The sequence below is a fragment of the Trifolium pratense genome, linkage group LG1 (assembly GCF_020283565.1).
Source record: "Trifolium pratense cultivar HEN17-A07 linkage group LG1, ARS_RC_1.1, whole genome shotgun sequence".
Lineage (NCBI taxonomy): Eukaryota > Viridiplantae > Streptophyta > Magnoliopsida > Fabales > Fabaceae > Trifolium > Trifolium pratense.
Window position 1 is genome coordinate 4098282 of NC_060059.1, and position 22028 is coordinate 4120309.

The 22028-nt window shown below is 31.8% G+C and overlaps 3 protein-coding genes across 4 annotated transcripts; 2 read left to right on the top strand and 1 right to left on the bottom strand.

The window, feature by feature from the left end:
- Positions 1-10585: 10585 nt before the first annotated feature.
- Positions 10586-12752, top strand: LOC123881860 (transcription factor bHLH84-like). Its single transcript, XM_045930613.1, has 5 exons — positions 10586-11089; positions 11418-11663; positions 11972-12037; positions 12121-12186; positions 12305-12752. Exons 1-5 carry the CDS (start codon positions 10586-10588, stop codon positions 12386-12388), a joined length of 966 nt encoding a protein of 321 aa, XP_045786569.1. The 3' UTR covers positions 12389-12752.
- A 670-nt stretch (positions 12753-13422) lies between these two features.
- On the bottom strand, positions 13423-15104 carry LOC123881870. 2 transcript variants are annotated; one of them, XM_045930624.1, is made up of 3 exons: positions 15021-15104; positions 14704-14885; positions 13423-14526 (listed from the first exon to the last, which is right to left on the bottom strand). In XM_045930624.1, exons 2-3 carry the CDS (start codon positions 14713-14715, stop codon positions 13489-13491), a joined length of 1050 nt encoding a protein of 349 aa, XP_045786580.1. In that variant the 5' UTR covers positions 14716-14885; positions 15021-15104; the 3' UTR covers positions 13423-13488. The 2 variants fall into 2 exon arrangements, with proteins under 2 accessions (XP_045786580.1, XP_045786587.1); XM_045930631.1 differs by having other exon boundaries at positions 14704-14830; positions 15021-15103.
- A 4953-nt stretch (positions 15105-20057) lies between these two features.
- On the top strand, positions 20058-21730 carry LOC123881885 (transcription factor bHLH84-like). The gene is made up of 5 exons (XM_045930642.1): positions 20058-20582; positions 20803-21060; positions 21170-21235; positions 21324-21389; positions 21517-21730. Exons 1-5 carry the CDS (start codon positions 20058-20060, stop codon positions 21634-21636), a joined length of 1035 nt encoding a protein of 344 aa, XP_045786598.1. The 3' UTR covers positions 21637-21730.
- The last annotated feature ends 298 nt before the right edge of the window (positions 21731-22028 follow it).

Below are 22028 nucleotides of genomic sequence, written 5' to 3' on the forward strand. Positions count from 1 at the left end.
ATTTAAATTTTAAACAATTTTTCTAGTGTCGTGAACTTATTCTCTTTTTCTTCAATCAGCACTGTTCACGATCGGCACCCTAAAAAAACTGTGTTTAAAATTTAAATAAAATTAATAATTAGGAATAAGTGGGTCCGCCCCTTAAAGGGCCGGCCCCTTAAGGCCCTTTTTACAGCTCTAACTGTAGTATCGGCCAGAATAACACCAAATATGGTACGAATTTTTGAACCACTCTAATTGATATACGAATATCAATTCTACGGTTTACAACCGTTCAAATATTGAAACAACAATAATTTTAACGAAGAAGGAAAAATAGAGAGGAAAGTTATTGGAAACAGATTGTGAGTTAGTGACATGTTCATTATTTTCATAAACTCCACATGATAGCTTATGAAAACAACTTAATAGTTTATGTGAATACATTGTGCCTTTATTTTATCTTTTGTTATAGAAATAACTTATGCATAAACATTTATTTGATAAGCCCTTAATTAAACTGTTTATCCAAACAATTTTTAAAAAACCATTATGTTCATTGTTATAATAACTAACTCTCAACTCATTTCAGAATCATTTTCTCACTCTGAATTATGACGCGAGTAGAAGACTTTCAACGATGGAAACGTTACTTCCCTCCTGTTGAAGACCAAGGGGGTGCTAACTCATGTTTTGCCTTTGCTGCGTGTTCCCTGGTGGAAGAATTGTGGTGTTTTCTGACTGGAGAAAGAATCCTTCTCTCGAAACAAGATCTTTATAGTCATCTTATCCGTTCTGAGGACGAAGATATCATAGGACAATATATGCAGACTGTTGTAAAAACGGTTTACTGACTTTTAAAAAAAACAGAAAAACGAATTTTCAAAATTGGCAACGAAACAAATTATTGGCTGAGTCGCGTACTAGGTCGCTTTCTTTAAGACGTTTCGCGGAACTACTCGAAGAAGTGCACTGTAGTATATCAACCGCGAAGTCCCCAGGATAAAACAGCCGTTTATCAAATAAATACCGATGAACTACTGCACTGTAGTATCGGCCAGAATAACACCAAATATGGTACGAATTTTTGAACCACTCTAATTGATATACGAATATCAATTCTACGGTTTACAACCGTTCAAATATTGAAACAACAATAATTTTAACGAAGAAGGAAAAATAGAGAGGAAAGTTATTGGAAACAGATTGTGAGTTAGTGACATGTTCATTATTTTCATAAACTCCACATGATAGGTAAAAACGTGAGAGTTTTCAGGAGTAAAAACTGAAGAAATGAAGTGGTATTTATAGGCAAGTAGGGAGCTGGAATCAGAGAGTTTTCAGGAGCTGAAGTTGCTCAGTCAAAGGTAAAAACGTGGCACACCCTTGGGTTTCCACCTTGTGGTATATAAACACTACCAAGTAGTGTGATTTTTCCAATGTGAGACTCAAAGAGCCTTTTTTCAATTCACACTACACATGGTTCCAAAAAATGTGTTTACTTCAATACCAAGTTTCCTCTAATTCTTCATCATGTTCCAACACGGACCACTTTAGACATATATAGCAATTAAAGAGGGTGTAACATTTCAAGAGGGTATTTAAAGCCATGATCATGGTATTGATAACATATATAGCAATTAAAGAGGGTATTTAAAGCCATGATCATGGTATTGATAACATATATAGCAATTAAAGAGGGTGTAACATTTCAGAGCATAGACTCTTTGTTTTATGATATTTTGTGTAGTTGTATTTAGAGGCTTGACAACTAATCAAGTCTCACGGTCCTTTGGTTGTAAGGTCACAATCCTAGCATACTCTGGATCTATGGTGCTAATTTCAGGTTCGATTTTCGACGGTGTCAAAAAATCTTTGACCGGGAAGTCGTGTATTGTGAAGATGATTAGTCTTTGATTAAAAGCTTAATCAAACAAGTCTCTTTTTAGTTTTGAGCAGCTAAGAAGATAGTTAATTCTAATACTCGAGTCCTCCTTCTTCTGTAATTAACATATCATTGGTTTAAATAAAAAAAAAACGCTTTCCAATGCCAGGATCTCAGTTTAGTTTTTACTGCAAATTGGACGTGAGAATTTATAAGAAAAAATATATGATTTAAATTATATGGGGTTTAAGAACAATCTTGGAGCATTTGTAAAAAGAAAAAAAATAAAAAATTGGATGTAACAATTAAACTGAAAAGGATAGTAACATTTCATAGCTTAACAATTAAACTGAAAAGGATAGTAACATTTCATAGCTTAGCTTGTTCTTTTATGATATCAAGTTTTTTTTTTTCAAAACAAAGGAAGCTTGTTAAACAAGCAAAGCCCCTAAATATATCAAGTTTATTTGTAATATTGAGACTAATTCATGTTTGTTCATACTTAATTACAGTTCAAACAAATACCTAAATTTAATTTCAATATGCATATATAGTACTAAAATGTACTATAACTTTATCTTGTAATTTAAATGCCTTTAAAGTTTGCAAAAGGAAGTTGGCAAGTCAAATTATACTTATAATTATTTATTTTACATTCTAGAAGTGAAATTAAAAGAAAGGAGCAAAAGGAGATAATTAATCTAATTCAACTCAATATTAAAATGGACATTCAATTTGGACTTCCCTAATTGACTTTTAGTGTGGATTTAAATTAGTTCAAATAATTCAATATTGTAGTAAGAGTTATTAAATGGTTGACAAGTTAAATGTCAATCTTTTAAAATAAAATTACAAACCCAAAAAGTGTTTCAAGTTATTGAAGTCAAACTCAAACATCATATAATTAGTATCAAAATTAATATAATATTGGTGCCTTAATTCATTGACTTGCATTGCCTTCGGTTAGAAGGTTTTTATTGTTCTAGTCGATGGACCAACGAGTAACACTTGTATGGACACAACTATAATTTTTTTAAATTTGGGCACACATACAAAACTCAAATAAAATTAAAAGAGAAATTAAATAGTCAACATTAATTGATGTGACTAAATTATTTATGATTTAATTTTAATCATTTATGTGTGTGTGCCTATAGAAAATAGATTTCAGTTTAAGTCAACAGAAGAAGACAATAAAATAGCACATCATAGGTGGTGTTAGTTTCTTCCTCCCTTAAGTTAGCTCTAACTAATCAAAAGCTCAACAAGTCATATAGGCAATTTTTCTTCTACAATTCTTTAAATTATTTATTGTACTTATATTAGTTTTTATGTTCATTATAAATAGTGTTTTTTCTTCCTTTTTAAGTAGCATAGTATAGATTCATCCACTTTAAGTGTGAAGAAGTAAAGAAGTTACTAATTGAACTACATACTCACGAACTTTTAAATAGGTCTTTTAACTCTCACAATATGCAAGTCGTTGGCTTTTGTTTAAAAAAATATATTTCCATTTAACTCCGGTAAAAAACTTAAACGACGTTCAATTGTGTCGTGTATCTTTTATTTATGATTGTTTCTACTCACCAAATGACATCGTTGTTGTTTGCCCCTCACGCCCCATTTGTCTCTTTCTCTTATCCTACATAAAAATCGTATGAATCCAAAATCTACTCCGAGAAGGAGTTCAATGCAGGATGTCTAAGGTTCAATCAATATTTAGTACTAACATTTTCTTCTCCCCTAACAAACTAATTACTGACATTTGTTTATAATTATTTTCCTAAATTCAAAATCAAAAGAAAGTTAACATTTAATGATAGTAAAACATATCAAATAGACAAATACACAAACTAACAACAATAAGGAAGCATCAACATTATATAGATTTATATTTTTTTTTTGACGAAAATAGATTTATATTATTTGTCTTTTATATATTTGGATACAAACGTTCACACTCATTCTTATTTGGTATTTCAAATATCGATACCAATTGTCTTTTTGTCAACTAGTCTAATGATTATAATTTTATTTTTAAGGTGAATAAATAGAGTGTTCGAAGTTCGAACTATAACTCTGCATATAAATACGATGTCCCTACTAACCGAATTAAGTTCACGGAAACTATTTAATTCCCATCTAAGCTATATGGTCTATGAGATTAACAAATGATTATCATAAAAATGAAAATGTACTCTATTTTGCATATAAATTTTGTAAAAAAAAAATAAAAAAATCTAATATAAATATTTCTTTAAAAGCCACGTGATATAAAAATAGTAGCAATAACGGTCAGGAAATTAAAATATGCCAAACTGGAAATTCATTTCCAAAGTCGTGCCCCTGCCGGCTTAGTTGGATACTTGTCTACAGTTGTCCAACAACAATAATGTCATTGTCATATATATTCAAATAAAATAACTTGTTTCTTAGAAATAAGTATCGGGCCTAACTCATTCTTACAAAACCGGCTTATAAGGTGAGGATTGCCTCTAGTATATAAACACTTAGTCAGACCATCTCTCAACCGATGTGGGACTCTTAAACACTTAGTCAGACCATCTCTCAACCGATGTGGGACTCTTAACATTGTTAGAATGTAAACTCAAAAGCTCTTCTTTTCTTTAGCCTCCTCATGTCATTTTCCAAAACCATGTCTAAATATTCCACTTACTACTACTACTACTACCAAGTCTCACATACATCATTCTAATTTTGCAATGTTAATTGATGATTGTGCTTATTTCTCACTTGAAATGGGAATGTTAAGCCTCATTCAAGGACTATTACAATATTATTTTAATGAAAATCAATACCTTGAGATGAGTCCTCTAATTTATAATAATACTTTGTTTGTTGGCTTTGTTTTGTTTGACGCACAAGTGAAACAAGTCTTTCAGATCACAAACTTGTTTTTATCATTGGATCAATAAGTCTCGCCATTGGATTAATATGTCACATTACTTCTCATTTGATCCAATGATGGAAATTATTGATCTAATGGTGAAAATAAACTTGTGCATGATGAAACACTTGTCTCACTTGTACACCATAGACTTGGACTCGTTTGTTCCCAATTAATTGTTGGCAATTATGAATGGGATCTTTTTCTCTAGGTGAATCCAATTCCATTTTGGCATTTACCTTATATTGTTGTGTATAAATACCTTATATTGTTGTGCTTCACTGCAATCTTCATCTTCAGGTACACTCTATCCTATCTCCTCTTTTCATTCTTTAGATCATTTATATCCTTCACATAGTGTCTACACTTTGTCTCTCACACAACACACAGAACCACAGACCTATAGTGAGGCTTGTAAATCAGAACACTGGATTCAAGCTATGAATTCTGAGCTAGAGGCCTTGGCTCGTACTGGTACTTGGAAGATTGTTGACTTACCACCCAATATCAGGCCTATTGGGAGTAAGTGGGTGTACAAAATCAAACATAAGTCTGATGGAACTGTTGAAAGATATAAGGCCAGACTTGTAGCCAAAGGTTACAATCAGATAGAGGGACTGGATTTTTTTGATACTTTCTCACCAGTTGCAAAGCTTACTACTGTCAGGATGTTACTTGCCATAGCATCAATTAAGGGATGGATTGTGCATCAACTTGATGTCAACAATGCTTTCCTGCATGGAGACTTGCAAGAGGATGTGTATATGAAAGTCCCAGATGGTGTTCAGTGTGCTAAGCCTAATCAAGTTTGTAAGTTACTCAAAAGCTTATATGGCTTGAAACAGGCTAGTCGCAAATGGTATGAGAAACTCACATCCTTGTTAGTCAAGGAGGGATATACACAGTCCACATCTGACTATTCTCTATTCACAATCAATCAACAAAGTCACTTTACTGCATTGTTAATATATGTTGATGATGTGATTTTGACTGGTACTGATATACAAGAGATAACTAGAATTAAAACTATCTTGGATAACAATTTCAAAATTAAGGATTTAGGTGTTGTGAAATATTTCCTTGGTTTAGAAGTTGCTCACTCCAAAGAAGGGATAAGTATATCTCAGAGAAAGTATTGCCTGGATTTGCTTCATGATTCTGGTTTGCTTGGATCTAAACCTGCCTCCACACCATTAGATCCATCCATTAAACTGCATCAAGATAATGGTAAGCCATTTGAGGACATAAGTTTGTATAGAAGACTTGTTGGTAAACTGTTGTACCTCACCAACACCAGACCAGATATCACATTTGCTACACAACAGCTGAGCCAATTTCTACATAATCCAACTGTTACTCACTACAAAGCAGCATGTAGGGTTATTAGATATCTCAAACATAATCCAGGAAGAGGCCTTCTCTTTCACAGAAATTCAGATTTGCAGATACTTGGATACTCAGATGCAGATTGGGCTGGATGCTTAGATACTAGAAGATCCACCAGTGGTTATTGTTTCTTTCTTGGTTCATCTCTTGTGTCATGGAAGGCAAAGAAACAGTCAACCATCTCCAAGTCTTCATCTGAAGCTGAATATAGAGCTCTTTCATCAGCAACTTGTGAATTGACTTGGCTCCTATACTTGTTGAAAGACTTGCAGATAGAATGTATAAAACAGCCAGTTCTATTTTGTGACAATCAAAGTGCATTGCATATAGCTTCAAATCCAGTCTTTCATGAAAGAACTAAGCACATAGAGATAGACTGTCACATTGTTAGGGAAAAGGTGCAAAATGGATTGATGAGATTACTTCCCATAGCAACACAGGACCAACTAGCAGATTTCTTGACAAAGGCTCTACCAGTGCCCAAGTTCAATTATTTCATGTCCAAGCTTGGATTGCTTGATATATATCAAGCTTCAGCTTGTGGGAGGATGTTAAGTATCAATAGAAGTGATCTGAGGAATGAGGAATTAAAGTAAATGTACATAGTTAGCTTAGTTTTGTAACTAACTTGTAGTACAAGTTATCGTATGGTAGATACACACTAGCTTATGATAGATCCTAATCTAGCCTATATAAGGATTATGATCTTGTATTAGATGCAATTCAATTCAATAAGATGATTGTTTCCTTTAATCTTTCCCTCTCTTTACTATCATAACAAAAGCTCTCGAACAATGAATTAATTATACTAGGCGACACCATAACAAAACCCAACCATCTACGAGTGTTATTCCAAACTTCCTTAGGGGATTTTGATAAGCAAAACATTGCTTTTTTTTTTTTTTGATAAACAAAACAAAGTGGAGTGACCGGGGTTCAAACCTCGGTTTGACGTTCGACACTAGCAATTTCGACATTTCTACCAGTTGAGCTAGAATTTGTGGACGCAAATCATTACTGTTTTATCAATTATCATTTTTTGTAGTTTTGGTGAAGTCTTCCTTATTATCCAAAACCATGATCATGGTATTGATAACATATATAGCAATTAAAGAGGGTGTAACATTTCAGAGCATAGACTCTTTGTTTTATGATATTTTGTGTAGTTGTATTTAGAGGCTTGACAACTAATCAAGTCTCACGGTCCTTTGGTTGTAAGGTCACAATCCTAGCATACTCTGGATCTATGGTGCTAATTTCAGGTTCGATTTTCGACGGTGTCAAAAAATCTTTGACCGGGAAGTCGTGTATTGTGACGATGATTAGTCTTTGATTAAAAGCTTAATCAAACAAGTCTCTTTTTAGTTTTGAGCAGCTAAGAAGATAGTTAATTCTAATACTCGAGTCCTCCTTCTTCTGTAATTAACATATCATTGGTTTAAATAAAAAAAACGCTTTCCAATGCCAGGATCTCAGTTTAGTTTTTACTACAAATTGGACGTGAGAATTTATAAGAAAAAATATATGATTTAAATTATATGGGGTTTAAGAACAATCTTGGAGCATTTGTAAAAAGAAAAAAAAACAATTTTAGATGTACACGACCAAATATTTTTCAAAACAAAGGAAGCTTGTTAAACAAGCAAAGCCCCTAAATATATCAAGTTTATTTGTAATATTGAGACTAATTCATGTTTGTTCATACTTAATTTCAGTTCAAACAAATACCTAAATTTAATTTCAATATGCATATATAGTACTAAAATGTATTATAACTTTATCTTGTAATTTAAATGCCTTTAAAGTTTGCAAAAGGAAGTTGGCAAGTCAAATTATACTTATAATTATTTATTTTACATTCTAGAAGTGAAATTAAAAGAAAGGAGCAAAAGGAGATAATTAATCTAATTCAACTCAATATTAAAATGGACATTCAATTTGGACTTCCCTAATTGACTTTTAGTGTGGATTTAAATTAGTTCAAATAATTCAATATTGTAGTAAGAGTTATTAAATGGTTGACAAGTTAAATGTCAATCTTTTAAAATAAAACAAACCCAATAAGTGTTTCAAGTAATTGAAGTCAAACTCAAACATCATATAATTAGTATCAAAATTAATATATTACTGGTGCCTTAATTCATTGACTTGCATTGCCTTCGGTTAGGAGGCTTTTATTGTTCAAGGTGGTGTTAGTTTCTTCTTCCCTTAAGTTAGCTCTAACTAATCAAAAGCTCAACAAGTCATATAGGCAATTTTTCTTCTACAATTCTAAATTATTTATTGTACTTATATTAGTTTTTATGTTCATTATAAATAGTGTTTTTCTTCCTTTTTAAGTAGTATAGATTCATCCACTTTAAGTGTGAAGAAATAAAGAAGTTACTAATTGAACTACACTCACGGACTTTTAAATAGGTCTTTTAACTCTCACAATATGCAAGTCGTTGGCTTTTGTTTAAAAAAATATATTTCCATTTAACTCCGGTAAAAAACTTAAACGACGTTCAATTGTGTCGTGTATCTTTTATTTATGATTGTTTCTACTCACCAAATGACATCGTTGTTGTTTGCCCCTCACGCCCCATTTGTCTCTTTCTCTTATCCTACATAAAAATCGTATGAATCCAAAATCTACTCTGAGAAGGAGTTCAATGCAGGATGTCTAAGGTTCAATCAATATTTAGTACTAACATTTTCTTCTCCCCTAACAAACTAATTACTGACATTTGTTTATAATTATTTTCCTAAATTCAAAATCAAAAGAAAGTTAACATTTAATGATAGTAAAACATATCAAATAGACAAATACACAAACTAACAACAACAAGGAAGCATCAACATTATATAGATTTATATTTTTTTGGGTTATGTTAACTTGTGCCCTTAGGGCACATGTTAAGCTACCTAAAAATAGAAATATAGCATTTAATGATACAAAGAATTTAATGATTAGATAATTGAATACACCACAATTTCAATAAATGTTTTCCACATTTAGCTTCTTAACATGTGCCCTTAAGGGCACAAGTTAACATTCTCCTATTTTTTTTTTGACGAAAATAGATTTATATTATTTGTCTTTTATATATTTGGATACAAACGTTCACACTCATTCTTATTTGGTATTTCAAATATCGATACCAATTGTCTTTTTGTCAACTAGTCCAATGATTATAATTTTATTTTTAAGGTGAATAAATAGAGTGTTCGAAGTTCAAACTATAACTCTGCATATAAATACGATGTCCCTACTAACCGAATTAAGTTCACGGAAACTATTTAATTCCCATCTAAGCTATATGGTCTATGAGATTAACAAATGATTATCATAAAAATGAAAATGTACTCTATTTTGCATATAAATTTTGTAAAAAAAAAATAAAAAAATCTAATATAAATATTTCTTTAAAAGCCACGTGATATAAAAATAGTAGCAATAACGGTCAGGAAATTAAAATATGCCAAACTGGAAATTCATTTCCAAAGTCGTGCCCCTGCCGGCTTAGTTGGATACTTGTCTACAGTTGTCCAACAACAATAATGTCATTGTCATATATATTCAAATAAAATAACTTGTTTCTTAGAAATAAATATCGGGCCTAACTCATCCTTACAAAACCGACTTGTAAGGTGAGGATTGCCTCTAGTATATAAACACTTAGTCAGGCCATCTCTCAACCGATGTGGGACTCTTAAACACTTAGTCAGACCACCTCTCAACCGATGTGGGACTCTTGTTAGAATGTAAACTCAAAAGCTCTTCTTTTCTTTAGCCTCCTCATGTCATTTTCCAAAACCATGTCTAAATATTCCACTTACTACTACTACTACTACTACCAAGTCTCACATACATCATTCTAATTTTGCAATGTTAATTGATGATTGTGCTTATTTCTCACTTGAAATGGGAATGTTAAGCCTCATTCAAGGACTATTACAATATTATTTTAATGAAAATCAATACCTTGAGATGAGTCCTCTAATTTATAATAATACTTTGTTTGTTGGCTTTGTTTTGTTTGACGCACAAGTGAAACAAGTCTTTCAGATCACAAACTTGTTTTTATCATTGGATCAATAAGTCTCGTCATTGGATTAATATGTCACATTACTTCTCATTTGATCCCACGATGGAAATTATTGATCTAATGGTGAAAATAAACTTGTGCATGATGAAACACTTGTCTCACTTGTACACCATAGACTTGGACTCGTTTGTTCCCAATTAATTGTTGGCAATTATGAATGGGATCTTTTTCTCTAGGTGAATCCAATTCCATTTTGGCATTTACCTTATATTGTTGTGTATAAATACATTATTAATGTTCCTACTTTTTTCATATCATTAAAACATTGAAACAAAACAAGAGTGCTCTCAATTCTCATAGGTTTCAAATCAAAATATTTTATTTATAAAAAAAAAAATGGAACCTGCCCAACTGATTTTTGAAGAATGGGATTCTCTTAGTGGACAGTACACAGCTGAGGAAGCTGATTTCATGACTCAGTTCCTTTGTGATAATACAAATACCAATTTTGACATGCCATCATCATATTTTCCTTCAAATGTTTCAAATGCTAACTTTATGTGTTTTTCCCAAGGGAGTAGCACTAGCACTGATAAAACTGCTAATATCTTTTCTACCAACACATGTGATTTGGCAACAAGCATTGATTCATTGTCTATGTTTTTTTCCTTGGAAGATGCCAAATTTAGTCCACAATATTTAGATGATAGTTTAAGCAAACAGGTAAATTATGAATGCATTGATAAAGGGTCAGTTTTAGAGCTGGTTCATGCTAAGAACAATTTGCAGGCTAAGATGGAGCATGATCATGAAATGATGATGGTTTCTGAACCTCCTTCAGAAGAGGATAGTAGCCAAAACATAGAGAACTCTGCAAAAAGATTTAGGAGCTCAATAGAGGTACAATAATAATACCAAATTAAAAGTCTCCTGCTTGTTAGCTAGCGCCTATGAAGTACGGACACTCCTCAGATTAGCCGTGTCCCATGTCGACACAACACCGACACGACACTAACACTTATGATTATACTTGATATATCATTTTCTTAAATTATTATCAGTGTCGATGTGTCAGTATCCATGTCATGTCCAGTGTGCGTGTTTGTGTCCGTACTTACTTCATAGCCATAGCCTAGCGCTGATGGTTTTAAATAGCAGTTGCAGTTATACTTCAGATTATTTATGTTGTTTATTTGTGTGAGATAGTGATCATGATTTTATTGTGCAGGTCTCAGAAAACATGAGGAATGTTAGAAAGTGTCCAAAATCTGCTTATACGAACAACAATGAAAATGGCATACAGTGGCACGGGTTCAGCAACTGTTTTTCTAAGGTTGACTCAAATGCTTATGTGGAGCTAAATGGAAGAACATCTCCAAGTCTAAGCCCAAAAAAACCTGAAGCACCTAATTTATGTAAAAAATCAAGAGCAACAAATGGTCCTGCCACTGATGCACAAAGCATTTATGCTAGAGTATGTCCCGGTATTGGCTTTGTTTTGATAAACAATTTAATTAAGTGTTTATAGCATAAAAACTTATCATATAAGTGCTTATCTATAAGTTATTTCTACATTAAAAAAAATTGTTAAATTTTTTACATATAAACTATAACATGTTTCGATAAGTTATATCAGAGAGTTTATGAAACTAAGTCATGAGACATGAGTAGTTTTCATAAGCTCTTCTAAACAGTCTCGCGAATATTTATGTCAATAGTAAAGTTCAAATAAGTCAATTCAAATAGGCCTAACAATCTTGTCTTTCCTCTTTTGTTGTGCAGAGGAGAAGAGAAAGAATAAATGAAAGGTTGAGAATCTTACAAACCCTTGTCCCAAATGGAACCAAGGTAGCTTTTTTAATAGCAATTGAACAATTACTCAATAATTGATCAAGGTGGTCAAATTCTGAAGCTTTGTTTGTGAAATGTAGGTTGATATTAGCACAATGCTTGAGGAAGCTGTCCAATATGTGAAGTTTTTGCAACTTCAAATTAAGGTAACAATTTCAGAACCTTTCTTATTCTCTAATCTATCCACATATAATATTAAGTTTTCAATTTCTTATATGCAAAAGATAAAGTTTAATTCATTTTTTTCTTATTTGAATGAAACAGGTTCTGAGCTCTGAAGATATGTGGATGTATGCTCCAATTGCTTATAATGGAATTAACATTGGATTAGATCTCAGCTTTAATTAAAAGAAGATAATTATGTGATCATGATAGCATAGCAATTAAAGAGGATGTAATGTAACATTTCATAGCATAGACTCTTGTTTTATGATATTTAGTTTAAGAGTCGTGCTGCTAACATGTGTCATAAAGACATTAGTGTAAAGTTATTAGAGACTTGCCGATTAATCAAGTCTCATGGTCCGGTGGTTGTAAGGTCAATCCTAGAACACTCTAGGATCTACAAAGCGTTCAAATTCGATTTTTGATGGTGTCGGTCATGGGTTGAGACAATGATTGGTCTTTGTTTGAAAGCTTAATCAAACAAGCCTCATTTTAATTTTGAGCAGCCAAGAAGAGTTAATTCTAATACTTGAGTCCTTCATCTGCAATTTACATATCATTGACTAATCTTATGGAATTTAATATCATTGCTATATATCCGATCGAGAAGCATATAGTAATAGTACAAACCTCGATCGATACGTACTGTCGACTGTTGACCACTAGAGTAGGCAATCTCTACTTTTTTGCTAAACGTTATTCATTACATGATATATAGGTTGGTCAATGAAGGCTCACACTCCTCCATTTTCTCCATATCCTCAACTCGAGTTCTTAATAATGCATTACATTTACATTACTGATACAAAATTGTTAAGTGTATGTTATGAATTGAAATACAGGAACATATATCTATTCGCTTAGTAAGAAAAAACCTCATATCTTATGGTATTTTTCTTAGTGCCATGAATGAACCTCCTTCCAAATTCAAGATATATAGTAACATCCCACTTTGTTGGTGAACTATAAACCATTCATACTTGAAACGTGAAATATACAAAGGCAAAGTTTCCTTAAATTCTTGTGAAATATGAATTAACTTTTTTATCAACTGAATGAGCCTACACGTCAACTAATTTTGTTTTATGATAATACTTATGAAACGTGATAAATATTAAATTCTCCGCCTAAAGTACTATACCAGCATTGTAAATTTATATATATAAAAAATCATTCAAAATCTATGAAACTAATTTAATATTATAATTTAAAAAATTATTACAAACATACTGTAATTCTCACATTGAAATATTATATAAATAATTGCATTGGAAATATATAAGTTACTCAACTAGAGAATAATCTATCTCATATTTTATATGTCTAAAATACCAATCAGCCGGGAAGGTACGTATTCCAAGAGGAACTGGAATCGTAATGTACTTCTGTAATTTTCTATGTAATTCACTATCATCCCCTGAATACACACGACATTCTGGATAGAAAGAAGCCATGACATACACGGAGTTGCTCTCGTATCCCCACCTGCTCGGGTTGCTCGATGCATAACAGTGTCCATTCACAGTATAAAACAATGCAATGTCGCCCAAAGTTTTCAGTTCAACATAATCCATGGTTGAAAAGTCTATCTTGTACACTTTAAGTACTAAATCGCCGCATATTTCAACCAATAATAGTTGCTCATCACAATTGACCAACTTAAGCTCTAAGCGCCATCTTAACCTCGGAGTACTCTTCAGTTTTATAAATTTAATATTTGCAGAGTTCAGGCTGAGAACCCCTATGTTGACCTTGTTTGTGACAACATATATTATATTATGCAAAACCACAAAGTCAGTAACTTGCTCTCCATTTTTCATCGTTGAATAACTAACCCAACCACAATTTCGAGATTGATAGACATACAAACGGCGTTTGCATAAAACCACTAAGACAAATTCCTCAGAGCATTTGTCAAAAGCAAGCAAGGCATGCTTATCGCTCGCGAAATGTATATCACAATATTCAAAGGTACAAATATTGGTTACCTTGTTTATTCTTGTGAATGGATCGATTAGCGAAAATGAATTATTGGAGCTCGCCATGATAAAATATCCACTAGAAGACGTAACAAACACAGAGTGGAAGAGGAAGTTGGCCATGGTTGAGCAATAAACTTTTTGGGCTGGTATGGTAACAAAGCAAAATGATCCCTTATTATGAAACGAAAGTTGAACAAGTAGTGGTTGTTGGGATGCCAAAAAATTTGTCCAGTAAATTTTATGAAAAGCTCTCCAATTCTTGCAGACGGCAGCAAATTGAAAGTGGTTGTCAAAATCTAGTGTTTTGGAAATGATATTAAGCACATAGTTCACAGTTCCCTTTGTATCACAACAATGACAATGTTAGGTGATTTATAAACTTGATGAAATTAGGAGTCCATTACACTCAATCCAATCCAACAAAGAATGAATATTGAGCGAGCAATTTAAATATGTCTGAGTGCAATAAATAAATAAATAAATGAGTAATGATAAAGTACTAACTAAGTTACTAACCATTGGTCTCATCAAGTTGAAGTGGAAGTGTGATTTGATGATGTTCCTTTGGTATGCTATTGCTGCCTTTAAGCACCTTCTTCTTCACTCTTGCTCGTGTCGATCCATTATCAACTCTACCAGACACCTTGTTTCGGGAAATCTTCATCTTCAGTTTAACAACTAATTCCAAAAAACTATTTCTAGCAAAATCCAACAAAAATCAAAAATCAAAAAATCAAATTTCAGATTTTGGCTTGTCCAGACAAACCCAACAACTAATTCCAATTCAAAAACAATAAATTAAATTATTCGAGAGTCAAAGAGGAGGATCGTACCATTGATTTGCACAGATCGCCACAGGATTAAGATTATCAATCTAATTCTCAAAATACAGTGCTTTAGTTGTGTTCTACTTCTACGACCAAAATTGTTTTGTGATACGTGTTACTTATATATATATAGTGTTAACTGTTAAGGAACGATTATTTGATTTTATTAAAAAAAAAAATCCACTGAAAAGATATTAGTACTTTAATGCTTTAAGTAAAAAAAAGATATTATTTATCAAATATTTTGTTTACTTCTTTGTAAAAAAAAAAAAAATGTTTACTTTTATATAAGTGTGGTCCATGTCATGTCCGTACTTCATAACCTAGCGCTGATGGTTTTAAATTGCAATTGCAGTTATCTTCAAAATATTTATGTTGTTTTTTTGTGTGAGATAGTGATCATGATTTTGTTATGTAGGTCTCAGAAAACATGAGGAATGTTAGAAAGTTCCAAAATCTGCTTATATGAACAACAATGAAAATGGCATACAGTGGCATGGGTTCAGCAACTGTTTTTCTAAGGTTGACTCAAATGCTTATGTGGAGCTAAATGGAAGAACATCTCCAAGTCTAAACCCAAAAAAACCTGAAGCACCTAATTTATGTAAAAAATCAAGAGCAACAAATGGTCCTGCCACTGATGCACAAAGCATTTATGCTAGAGTATGTCCCTGCATTGGCTTTGTTTTGATAAACAATTTAATTAAGTGTTTATAGCATAAAAACTTATCATATAAGTGCTTATCTATAAGTTATTTCTACATTAAAAAAAATTGTTAAATTTTTTACATATAAACTATAACATGTTTCGATAAGTTATATCAGAGAGTTTATGAAACTAAGTCATGAGACATGAGTAGTTTTCATAAGTTCTTCTAAACAGTCTCGCGAATATTTATGTCAATAGTAAAGTTCAAATAAGTCAATTCAAATAGGTCTAACAATCTTGTCTTTCCTCTTTTGTTGTGCAGAGGAGAAGAGAAAGAATAAATGAAAGGTTGAGAATCTTACAAACCCTTGTCCCAAATGGAACCAAGGTAGCTTTTTTAATAGCAATTGAACTATTACTCAATAATTGATCAAGGTGGTCAAATTCTGAAGCTTTGTTTGTGAAATGTTAGGTTGATATTAGCACAATGCTTGAGGAAGCTGTCCAACTAATCAAGTCTCATGGTCCTGTGGTTGTAAGGTCAATCCTAGAACACTCTAGGATCTACAAAGCGTTAAAGTTCGATTTTCGATGGTGTCAGTCATGCGTTGCGACAATGATTGGTCTTTGTTTGAAAGCTTAATCAAACAAGCCTCATTTTAATTTTGAGCAGCCAAGAAGTTAATTCTAATACTTGAGTACTTCATCTACAATTAACATATCATTGATTTAAATAAAATTCTTTCCAATGCAACCATCTCAAGTTTAATTTTTGCTACAAATTGGACATGAAAATTAATAAGAAAAATTATATAATTTATATTATAAGGGTTTAAGAACAATCTTGGAGCATTTTGTAAAAAAAAAACGGGAACAATCTTGAAACAAATGGCATGGTGAAACTAAATACAATTTCTTCTTTACTCAATTTTTTTTCATTATTTATTTATTTCATTGTTTATAATGGGGTATAGTTGATTGTGATATACAAAGGATCACCCTTAACAATTTTTTAAACATGATAAAATTGAGTTTCTCCGTTAAAGGCAAAAAATTTAAGTCGAATAATCTTTTTGGGTTTAAACCTAATACCACACAGTTGTGTGTTTGAGTTTGAATTTTAGATGGTTTGTCATCACTTCGGCTACGGACTCAAAAATAAATAAAAAATATATTTGTTCTAACAATCACAATCGCAAAAATTAATCCTTCAAAATAATTAAAAGTCATTGAAAGAGTTGATCTCTACTAACAACATATGCACTGATTAGAAATTAAAATTTGAATCACATTGGTAAGAGATTCAAATATATCTGTTCACCACTATATAGTTTAAACTCTGAACAACGTTGCATTTTTCTTTTCACATTGTCACATATCTTTCTCACCCAAAATACATATCAATATTATTAATTATCTTTGACAAAATGATTTTTGAGTTTTGTCCTCTTTTATATAATTTTTATTCTTTTTTATATCGATTAAATATATTATTTTTTATAATTTTTTTCTTAATAGAATTAAAAGTTTACCCATAAAGGATAAATGAACTCACCCTAATGTATTTTAGATGCTCCGTGAACAAATGTAGAGGCCAAAATCTTAGGTGAAGATGACGGCAATGTAGGGCAGTAGGGGGGTGTAACCGTGCACACAGTAATACATCTAAGTCAATATAAACTTTTGTCCAAAAAAAAAAGTCAGTATAAACTTAAGATAAATGAGATATATTTTGTTAGGTCGTAAGGTGAGGTTAATATATGTCATATTAGGTTGATGAACGGGGTATTGAATCTGGTCTAGGCCAAGAGTTTAGTCGGGAACAATGCATGTTTGGTTTTGGTTAAAAAGAAGTGAGGTGAAGTGCATGATTTTAGTGGAGGGGAGAGGAAGAAAGAGAATGTAAGGGAGGAGATTATAAAATCTTTTATATATATATTTTTTTGTCTTAGATGAAGTGATAATCCACTAAAATTAAACTAAATTCATTTTTAATATAGGAAAAATGGAATGAGAAGAATTTTAATATAGGAAAAATGTAAATTTCGTTTTCGACAGTTGTAAAAATATTTATACTTAGGCTATGTATGAAATAAGTACTTTTCTCTCCTCTAATCTCTAAGTAATTCGTGTAAAGTCTTCAAAAAAAATAAGTAATTCGTGTAAAGGCTTGTAACGCTGAACCTTTTAATATATTTTAGTGTTAGAAAGATCTTACAGAAAGGAATAATATTCTGTATAGTATACACGTAAACAAATTCATAAAAACAAAAAAATCTTATAAGTAATAAATAATTAAGTTAATTAGAGTCAGAAAGAATATTTTGTCGATTGAGAGCATATATCCCAATTCCACCAACATAAAATATAAATATATTGTTTTTTCTTTTGTCAAAAAATATAAATAGGAAAATGCTAAAGAGTGCCCTCGGGCACTGTTTAAGGAAACAAATATAGTAATATGACATTGAACTTTGTGCAGTCAACGCTTGGAAAGTCTAAAAAGTATTATTTTCAATTTAAAAATTTCTTTTTTTGGTTTTCTTAACCAGTGTCCCGGAGGCACCGGTTAGCATAACCCATATAAATATATTGTTATAAGTCAGAATTAATGTTCATATATAAATTATTAATTAATTTTGCCTGATTTTTCCAGCCTACTAATGCATATCTGGACTATTGCCATGCTTACCATAAAAAAAAAAATTAGACCAGTGATGAACTTGTATCATAACCATCCACGTAATGGTTTCAAAATCTAGATCTGAAAAAAGAGTTGAAATCATGAAGAGAATGTATGCATGTAGTAGGTTTTTTTTAATAGCCTTCTCGTTTCTATGGGAGGGGCTTCGATCATTCAGATTTTGGCCGTGAGTTAAGTAAAATTTGGCAAAAAAATATTGAATCAAATACAGATTCTCTTGAACCATTCGTTTTAGGAGAAATTCAAATATCTTAGTCGTAGTTTTTGTTTTTTATTACAAAGAGGGCTTAAAGCCGAAGTCGTAGGTTTTTAATACATGAAGCACACGTACTAACAAGTTGACAACGATAATAATTTTAAAAAATAATGTAAATTAATGTGTCAATGTCACATTTTAACGTGGTCAGACATGAATGACATAATTTAATGTAACTATATTTATCAATGTCGCATTTTATTAATATCAGACATCGACAATTGTCTGATACCGTAACACGCTTAATCGAAGGAGTGGTGGTGTTTCATTGTTTTTAAGAGACAAGAACACAGTAAGATGATAATGTTGTCTGGTGTCTGTCTGTCTAGTTTTCATTTCAACCTTGTAAACGAGTTTTAGAATTTCAACTCAGACTCTTCACCACGATCTCAACAAAGCCGTCCTGTTCCATGCGTCATATTCATTTTATCTATCTAACAACACTTTGCATATATCATATCATTTTTTATGTGCAACCCCACGTTGGTCTACCAATTGACAGGTGTAATTCTCATTCTCAAATATTATCTCATCCGTGTGGGAGCAAATTTCAGATCTTGCAAATGTGTGTGCATAGGGTTTTAACATATTTGTTTGAGACTAATAATTATGTTTTTTACAACCATGTTCATATGTTGATGTTAATTTGGGTGTTGTGCAAAATGTGATTCCTAGGAAAAGTCTTAAAAAGATGTTTTTTGAGTTCGTCATTGGATCAGATATCGAAACTTCAAAAAAAATATTATACCTTTAATTTTGACTTTGAACAATTTGCAAATACTAAGAGACATCTTAGACAATAAGTTTGATACCGGTGATTCGTGAAGATATTGTTGGGCGAAACCATGATATGAGGTCTCTGGCTCTCCCTTTGCAAATACTTATGATGAATGGACACATCCTTTTAAGCAAAAATTAGCTAATTCGGCCGAGTTTGAAGTAGTACTCGATAATCATGAACAAGTTCGTCAAAAAAGAAAAATCATGAACAGATTGAACTTAAACAAAATATGCCTAATGTAGGTAATGTAAATGTCACAAACCAAACTCTTCGATGCTAAAAATTCAAATCCCGTGACATGGAATTACTTGCCAAGTTTTTGAAAAATACGGATCAGGTCGATTTAGATAATGACATTTTCTCAGCTGACGATAATCTAGGTGGACAAATAATATCAAACGAAGAAAGTAAATTATAAGCGGTCCATCATGGACTTGTGCTTATTAAATACTCTTATAAAAAGTAGTATAGGACTTGGTCATATGCTAATTATTGGCAATTATGAATTGGGATTTTTTTATAAGAATGAAGTCAATATGTAGTGGTACATTATTTCTACTTTTTTGTTAGCTATAAATAGTGTATTGACAAGTGAAGCTTTTTCAACAATCACAATTGACAAAGAATACAAACCAAACTAAGTTCTTCAAAAAATGGATCCTTCTGAACAAAGTTGTGAAGAATGGAGTTCTCTTAGTGGATTTTACACAGCTGAAGAAGCTGATTTTATGGGCCAGTTACTTAATAACAGCCAAATTCCTCAGCATCATTATGGAAATTTCAATTTTGAAACTCCATCTACATTATGGCCTATACATGACTCCACAATAGTGAGCATGAATAACAGTTCACATTTTCCTCAAAATTATGATAATAATAGTAGTAACACTGATTTTTTGAGTTTTTTACAAGAAAGTAACTTCATTTCTGCTACTAGCAATATATCTCCTAATACTATAAATGGTGGTAACATATGTTTGAATGATCAAGGAGCTAACATTGGCTACATATCCATGGAGAATGTCAATTTTAGCACTTATAGTATTCAAGGGAATGATAGCCAACAGATAACTGAAAACACTGATGAAGAGTTTGGTCAAGAGGTTTCGGAATCAACGAAAGAGGGTATTAGCAACAACCTGGAAAAGTCAGGAAAAAGATCTAGGAGTTCTATAAAGGTATGATAACACAAATCTTATTTTATTTTTTTAATTATTCGCTCTGAGAGTCTTAAATATAAGAAAAAAAAGGTACATGCATTTTAGTATTTTGTTTAAATTTGGATCAAATACGTGTATCTTTTTTCTTATATTTAAGACAGAAATGAGTAAATCATCACTTTCTGCTTTTGTCTAGTTCGCGTCATGATTTGATAATTTTGATTGAATGATTCAATAGGTACAAAAGAATAAGAAAAATGTTAAATCTAGGAAGAAACCAAAATCTGAGTTCATAAGCAACACCGAAGAGGACGAAAGTACTGATCTTCAGGAACAGAATTTGAGTTCAGAAGATGATGACTTCAATGCTTCACAAAAGGTTAAGGCAGGAGGGTCTTCAATCTTGAACCAAAATGATTCAGCAGCTCTGAAGTTAAAGGGAAAAACAAGATGTGATAAAAGTTCTGCCACTGATCCACAAGGTGTCTATGCAAAAGTAAGTGCAATTCCTCAAAATATCATTGCTAATAACATTATGATCTTGAAATGTTGTCCAAACCAAAGTGCTGTGAGATCTAAAGAGATTTTCATTTTGTATAATGCAGAAAAGAAGAGAAAGAATAAATGAAAGGTTGAAAATCTTACAAAGCCTAGTCCCTAATGGAACCAAGGTAGAGAGCTTTCTCAATGACATTTCAAGTATTGTTAAACAAATGGTCAAGATGCTAAAAATATATTGTTTTCCTCATGAATTTTTAGGTTGATATCAGCACCATGCTTGAGGAAGCTGTGCAATATGTGAAGTTTTTACAGGTCCAGATTAAGGTAAAAACATAAGGATCCTCCTTAATCCTTTACTATGAATTCAGTGCAAAAAGAATTCCATATTATAATATTTTCGAAATATTGAAACTAACTCAAGATTGTTTATATTTTGATTTCAAATTAACAGCTTCTGAGCTCTGATGATCACTGGATGTATGCTCCCATTGCTTACAATGGAATGAACATTGGTCTAAACCTTGACATTAATTTTCCCAACCAAACTACCATAGAGAACATAAGAAAATAGGATAAAACAGTTTAAGAGCTGAAGCTGCATGCCCTATTTGGCATTTTATGTTGTTTCTGTTCTGTTCATAGGTATTTATTAGCTGCATTTAATCCTAAAGAAGTATAACCTCTTGTATTTTTGAACCATAAGAAATAATTATCAGTTCATTTATCCACTCCTTAATGGTTTTCTGATTATTGAACTTTTGTTTCACCTGGCTTCTAGAGTCGTTGATATCCTACCTTGTTGTATACTTCAAAGATTCCAAATTTAGTTTGTACTTCCAAGTTATGGTCATTATTGAATTTGGGAAAACTTGACATTGATTCAATCATAAGTGAATATAAATATTAACCTTGAAATGGATTTCTTAAAGTTTGGTCATACTTGCCAAAGTATACATTAAAATA